The sequence below is a fragment of the Hylobates moloch genome, unplaced genomic scaffold (assembly GCF_009828535.3).
Source record: "Hylobates moloch isolate HMO894 unplaced genomic scaffold, HMol_V3 SCAFFOLD_3218, whole genome shotgun sequence".
NCBI lineage: Eukaryota > Metazoa > Chordata > Mammalia > Primates > Hylobatidae > Hylobates > Hylobates moloch.
The window spans coordinates 1-6,971 of NW_026655493.1; the positions used below are offsets into that span (position 1 = coordinate 1).

A 6,971-nucleotide genomic window follows, 5' to 3' on the forward strand; every position below is an offset into this window, starting at 1 on the left:
ATAAGCTATTTTCACCTCATTACCAAGCACTCCATTTTTTTTTTTTTTTTTTTGGCACTAGTAAATTTGAACTGCTCATAAACTCTTCAAAGTTCACTCAGGTGTCCTACCTTTTGAACTTTCTCCTTGTGTTTTAGAACTTTCATTCTTCCTGGCTGCTGTTTCTGTCAAACATGCAAGCTTGTTAGATACTCTTTCTGCCAAGCATCATCCCTCTGCCTCCTTACCTGGCAAAGTTCCACTCACTCTACACACTTACCCTAAATCCTACCCACATTTTAGAAGATTGCATTCATCACCACAAACGTAAAGGTGGCTGGCACATACTGAACATGATACATATGTAATAAATAACTATAAGTTCCCAGATGACATTGGACACACAGTAAGCACTATTTCAGGTAGTAAATAAAATAAATAACAGTGGTAACAACAATCTCCTAACTCTAGTTTTTAAATGTATTTTGTAACATTGGAAAAATGCTTAGTCTGTAACAGATACATGATAGTTATTATTTAAGTGGACAAGTATTTGAATGAATTAAAATATTTTTCTTAAAAATTCTGTTGAAAAAACAAAAATTAAATAGTTATCTATATTCTATTATGAGCACCTTAAAGACAAAAACTATGTCAATTCCATCTTTGTCTCCTGCAATTTGCCAAACCTAACTTATAGAAATGGTTTGATAAATATGTACTAAATTAAAGGTGTCTTTATATAGTTCAGATTGTACAATGCATTAGGTGTTATATTTTTGTTATTGTGAACCATTTTTATAATTTTATTATAATTTTTTGAGCCTAGAGTTTGGCTATTGGAATATTTATTATGATTATCTCTTGCCTAATGGTAACAGAGTAACTTTTTTTTTTTTTTTTGAGATGGAATCTTGCTCTGTCACCCAGGCTGGAGTGCAGTGGTGCATTCTTGGCTCAGTGCAATCTCCACCTCCTGGGTTCAAGCAATTCTCCTGCCTCAGCCACCCGAGTAGTTGGGAATACAGGTGCCCACCCCCATGTCTGGCTAATTTTTGTACTTTTAGTAGAGATTGGGTTTCACCATGTTGGCCAGGCTGGTCTCAAACTCCTGACCTCAAGCAATCTACCTTCCTTGGCCTCCCATGTGCTGGGATTACACATGAGCCACCACGCCCAGCCTGGTAACAGATTATTTTGTTCCAATAAAATTACTATTATTGTGATAACTATCCAGAACATAAAAAAACACAGCTTGTTCTAGGAAGTGAATATATCTCATGAAGTTCCAACTTATGGTGAATAAATTAAAAATAGACCTGGTTTGTATAAGAATATGTAACATAACTTCTGCTTTTTGGAAAGGAATTACTTTCCTGTCTTCTGCATTCAGTAGGTATCTTCAAAAACAATCTTCTATTTGTATGGGTGCACACTGGCTCAGTTTTATGGTTCTTATTGCCATTTGTTTATGGTATCAGAAAGGGATATTTGAATTCCTAGTTCTAAAGACAGTTACTTTCTTAGTGACACAAATTCCTGTGTAATGCAGTTGACCCTTGAACACTGAGTTTGAACTGCAGGGGTCCACTTATATGCAGATTTTTCTTCTGCTTCTGCAACCTAGAGACAGCAAAACCAACCATTTTCTTCCTCCTCAGCCTAATCAACCTGAAGATGATAAAGATGAAGACCTTTGGGAGGATTCACTTATGTTTATGAAGAGTAAGTATATTTTTTTCTTTTCTATGATTTTCTTTATAACAGCTTCATTTCTCTAGCTTACTTTATTCTAAAAGCATAGTATATAATAATGCAACTCATACAAATACGTGTTCACTGACTGTTTATGTTACCAGTAAAGTTTCCAGTCATCGGTAGGTTATTAGTAGTTACGTTTGGAAGGAGTCAAAGTTATACTCAGATTTTCAGCTCCACAGGGATCAGAGTCCCTAACCCCCACAATATTCAAGAATCAACTGGAATTAACATTTATTTACTAAATGCAAACCATTTACTATAAAAATTAAATAGAAGATCTATTTGCATAACAAGTCCAATTTGTAACAATGTAATTATAGAGGAAAAATTCAACATATTAATCTAATTTCTTATTTATATTAATACAAAAATATGTATAATTTCAGGGATCATAAGTAGGTAAATGAATTTTTTCAGACAATACTGTTTGAGACTGAGAATTAGCTACAACTAACTTCTTAAATAACTCTGAATTCTAAACTAAATAAATTTTTAAAAATTTACATATAAACATACATATTTTAAACTGCTTTTTTATGATTAAAAATATGTAATCTTACTTTTTTTGTTTTCTTTGGAGATAGAGTCTTGCTTTTCCATCCAGGCTGGAGTGCAGTGGTGCAATCTCAGCTCACTGCAACCTCCACTTCCTGGGTTCAAGTGATTCTCCTGCCTCAGCCTCCGGAGTAGCTGGGATTACAGGCACCCGCCATGACGCCCAGCAAATTTTTGTATTTTGAGTAAACATGGGGTTTTACTATGTTAGCCAGGCTGGTCTCAAAATCCTGACCTCAGGTGATCCACCCGCCTCAGCCTCCCAAAGTGCTGGGATTACACATGTGAGCCACCATGCCTGGCTGGTAATTTTGCTTTTTTAAAATCAGTAAGATCACCAAGGGAAATCAGGAATTTACTATCAGAAGTCCTACCTTGATTGTCATTTCGAAGACGATTTTTAAGTATCTTATTTTTATGTTCCAAAATTTGTTGTTCAATGCTATGCATAATAAATGTAATAAACAAAATTAGTATTTTAATAGTGATATGAAAAATCTTTACCAGATTAAATTCTTAAAGCATTTCAGACAATATCAGAGCTAATATCAGAACTCTAATGTCCAATACACTGTAAAATTTTAAGCTCTATATACTTATTAAGCTTCTAATTAAAGAAGAAAAACAGGAAGTACTCATAAACTGAGAAAAGCATAGCTCAGTAAATTAATTCTAGTTAGCTAGCTTAACACCCTGGAAACTGTCCTGCATTCAGAGTAAGTCCTCGCTCTGTAACCAATAGGTATTTTGTTTTCAGACCAGTTGCTTCTCTTAAGCTCCATGGCTTCTTCTAAAAAATAAAGATTTTACTACTTGACTTCACTAGGTCGTTAGGAGGATGTAATTAGATAACATGTTTAAATGTTCAGAGAAATAGTAAAGCAATGGAAAAATTTATTCTTGAACTGCATTGCTGAAACCATTTTGGAATCTCAAATAAAACCTGATGAGTGGCCGGGCGCGGTGGCTCACGCTTGTAATCCCAGCACTTTGGTAGGCCGAGGCGGGCGGATCATGAGGTCAGGAGATCGAGACCACGGTGAAACCCCGTCTCTACCAAAAATACAAAAACATTAGCCGGGCGTGGTGGCGGGCGCCTGTAGTCCCAGCTACTTGGAGAGGCTGAGGCAGGAGAATGGTGTGAACCCGGGAGGCGGAGGTTGCAGTGAGCCGAGATCGCACCACTGCACTCCAGCCTGGGCGACACAGCAAGACTCCGTCTCAAAAAAAAAAAAAACCTGATGAGTGTTTTTCCATAGGTTCTAATATTTGAATGTCACAGTTTTCAAAGAATGTGCTAATTTTGGTTATATTAGTCCTATTCATTGTGGCTTGTAGTTCAGAGCATTTTAGCTAGTTCATAACTTGTAACTAAATTTATATATAAATATATTATTATCTCATTAAAACATATAACTTAATTGTCCCCTATTACTGAGCTCATCAATCACACCAAGGGCAGAAAACTAATAGGTGTCAAAACCCAGCTGGGACAACTACCATTCCTTCTCTACCTCCTCAAACTCAGAGCCAGCAGGTCTGTGTTAGAGGCTGCATCTTCTTGGTCCTCTCCGACTGACATACAAGACGAAGCCCTGCTTGTATTGTTTTTCAGTTCCATGAAAGAGATACAAGTTGATGTTTCCTCATTTCCAAGTCATGTACTAACAACATATTTGCATGTAACATCCCATGTGCTACTCAGCTCTGTTCTCATTTCACAGATCACCTTACATGAATACTTTTATAATGATCATAATAACAATTTCCATCTCGGGTGTCTCCTGTTTTGGTTTGACTCACATTGTTTCCTAGAAGCTAGTTAACAAATAGTCAAATGACCTTCTGGGGACTGTGCAACATGTGGAATGCTTTCTGAATTTGCGTGCCCTCCTTAGGCAGCAGGCATGCTTATCTGTTCTGTATTGATTCAATTTTAGAATATGTGCTGCTGAAACAAGTATAAAGCCGTTTTATACGTGGATACTGATGAGTCATGGGTAAGGCTTAGCTCTGTTAAATCCAAATTACCTACTTTAGATACAGAGAATTCTACTGAATGACTTCCTGTGAGGTAAAATTTTAAAATATCTTAAAAACTTGAGGTAGAGATTCAAGTAGCCTGAGAGATTTTCATTACTATGGAAACACATTCTTGAGGGGCCAACTCCAAGTTGGTGTCCATTACTCTATTGAAGGATAATGTGGAACCTTCTGCTATCTAACAAAAGCTGCTACACAGGTCAGAAAAAAGCCTCAAGGTACAGATGTGATAACAAAAGGCAAAGGGACCTCTCCTCTCTTCCTGCAACATTATTTGAACATCCCTAACTGTTGAGTACAATCCCAATTAATATTTGCTAGAGAAAAAATGGACACTGGTCTCAAAGGATAACATACCATGAAGGTATAGGCTAAGCCTAGCCAAGAGGTGGACTACGAATAAGATTTTTAGTGTTGGGGGAAGGTCAATTTACTCACTATGTGTGTGGGTAGAGCCAGGAGGCCTCACTGCCAGAGCAGGGTGCTGGGAACAATGGCTGAGCCTATGTACATGAACTAAAAAACACTGTAGCTGTGGGCCGGGCATGATGGGTCACGCCTGTAATCACAGCACTTTAGGAGGCCGAGACGGGTGGATCATGAGGTCAGGAGATTGAGACCATCCTGGCTAACATGGTGAAACCCCATCTCTACTAAAAATACAAAAAAAAATTAGCCAGGGATAGTGGCGGGCGCCTGTAGTCTCAGTTACTTGGGAGGCTGAGGCAGGAGGATGGCGTGAACCCGGGAGGGGGAGCTTACAGTGAGCTGAGATTGTGCCACTGCACTCCAGCCTGGGTGACTGAGCAAGACTCCGTCTCAAAAAAACAAAACAAAACAAAACACTGTAGCTGTAGACTCTGTGTATGAGTCACCATGAAGAGTGAGGGATCTGAAATCAGTAAGGGCATCCTGGTGGCAAAAGTCAATCATTACCAGATTGCAGGACCAGTTACAATGGTAGCAATACAGCAAGTGAATCAATGGAAACAACAGAATGACTAGAATGGCCTTTTCCCCCCTTCTGACTTGTAAAGCAAGATTGTCTTCCTTGGGCTTAGGGAACCCCTTAGCTTTTTGAAAAATTCAAAGGAGGAAGGCATAGGAGATAGCCCCAGGGGATAATACAGGATTTTCTGCTAAAGTGGACATTTCAAGACCCAACAACTAATTAGAAAAGTCAGGCCAGGCATGGTGGCTAGTAGTTTGTGAGGCCGAGGCAGGAGAATCACACTTCAGCCCAGGAACGTCAGTAACATAGTCAGACGTTGTCTCAAAAAAAAAAAAAAAAAACAAGAAAGAAAGAAAGAAAAAGTAAAAGATGTGACATTATTTCTATCTCACATATAAGGGTTATACTTGGAATAAAATGAACAACACTGAGATCCCTAGGGATAAAGGTCTTTAAAACTCTGGAAAGAATCTTGCACTCATTGCTACTTCTGACTAGTCTAGATTTCTGTTTGATTTCTGGCTAAAAAGTGGACTAACTTGTTGCCATTCCAAGCTACCTCAACCAAATTATGAACTGTCACCTAATATATAAGATGCAATAGTTGTAATTATTTTAAACCTTAATTTAGTGTTAACCGGTCTTTGAATATAAGCACATACCTTCTCCAATCACAACAAACAGCATAATCCTCGGCCGTTTGGCCAAACGTGTCTTGAGAAAAGATATTTATATCTTGTTGAAGGAGGAGGCTGATGATACTTGACGAGCTACGCTGTACTGCAAGTATGAGGGCTGTTCTAAAATAATAAAGAAATAACAGCATTCAAGAACTTTAATAAAGGTATTTAATTGGCAAATTGGATACACTTTACCAATTTCATCTTGCCTGTCAGGATAGACACAATAACCATTTACATGTACAAGCTTATGTGTATAAGCATCTTGGGTGCTCAAGTGTTCATCTTGGTAAATTACCACTAAGGCTAAAAGGCAGGGGCAACAAGCAAGCTTCATGTCCCATTGGGATATGACATAATACAAGTTGCTAATTTATAGTCCTTTGATGGCCAAGAAACTGTGCTGAGGTCACTTATCTAAAGTAGGCAAAGATTTAGATGAAGATTTTCCCATTGCTTTCCTAGTCTGATATATTGTAATTCAAAGTCAGCTAGGGATCAAATAAGTAAGAGCTATCTGCAGACTGAAAACAACAGCAACAACAATAATAACAATAATAATGATAATGGTAATAGTAGTATTTGTAAACTGAAAGTTAAAGTCTACACTTTATAAAATTAATAAAATACAAAACCCCTTTAGCTAATATAAGATTACAGGACCAAAAACATCAAATTACAAATAACAGTCTATAAGAGAAGATGAATCCTACTATATACAGTTTTTTATGTTGCTCAGTCCAAATAAGTGCTTTTCTACCTGATTATTCGTGTTATTTTTTACTATATGCCAGTAATTATAAGTTTAATCTTATTAACATTTCTGACTTGAGTGACTCTTACCACTCTAGAATACTCAGGTTTTTAGGAAAACAAACAAACAAGCAAACAAACAAAAAACTACTGCACCTTCTGAAATTGTCAACGGCATGTACATTTGCCTGGTTTTTCAACAAAAATTCCACCATATGCTGTCTCCCAGAATTTATAGCAAACAAAAG

The 6,971-nt window shown here is 37.3% G+C and overlaps 1 protein-coding gene and 1 non-coding gene across 2 annotated transcripts; both read right to left on the minus strand.

Annotated features, from left to right (window-relative positions):
- Positions 1-61: 61 nt before the first annotated feature.
- On the minus strand, positions 62-6,965 carry LOC116464911 (putative ankyrin repeat domain-containing protein 19). Its single transcript, XM_032148142.2, has 4 exons — positions 6,880-6,965; positions 5,953-6,090; positions 2,670-2,737; positions 62-164 (listed from the first exon to the last, which is right to left on the minus strand). The coding sequence occupies exons 1-4, from the start codon at positions 6,936-6,938 to the stop codon at positions 94-96; spliced, it is 336 nt and encodes a 111-aa protein (XP_032004033.1). The 5' UTR covers positions 6,939-6,965; the 3' UTR covers positions 62-93.
- Positions 4,153-4,255, minus strand: LOC116464912 (U6 spliceosomal RNA). The gene has a single exon (XR_004247054.1). It is a non-coding gene; the product is annotated as a U6 spliceosomal RNA (small nuclear RNA).
- Positions 6,966-6,971: the final 6 nt, after the last annotated feature.

Excerpts from the sequence above, each read along its gene's own strand:
- LOC116464911 (XM_032148142.2), bottom strand. The coding sequence starts at position 6,938 with ATGGTGGAATTTTTGTTGAAAAACCAGGCAAATGTACATGCCGTTGAC. Across the intron at positions 6,091-6,879 it reads GCCGTTGACAATTTCAGAAG|AACAGCCCTCATACTTGCAG; the intron begins GTGCAGTAGTTT and ends TTATTATTTTAG. Across the intron at positions 165-2,669 it reads TCTTCGAAATGACAATCAAG|AAACAGCAGCCAGGAAGAAT; the intron begins GTAGGACTTCTG and ends CATGTTTGACAG.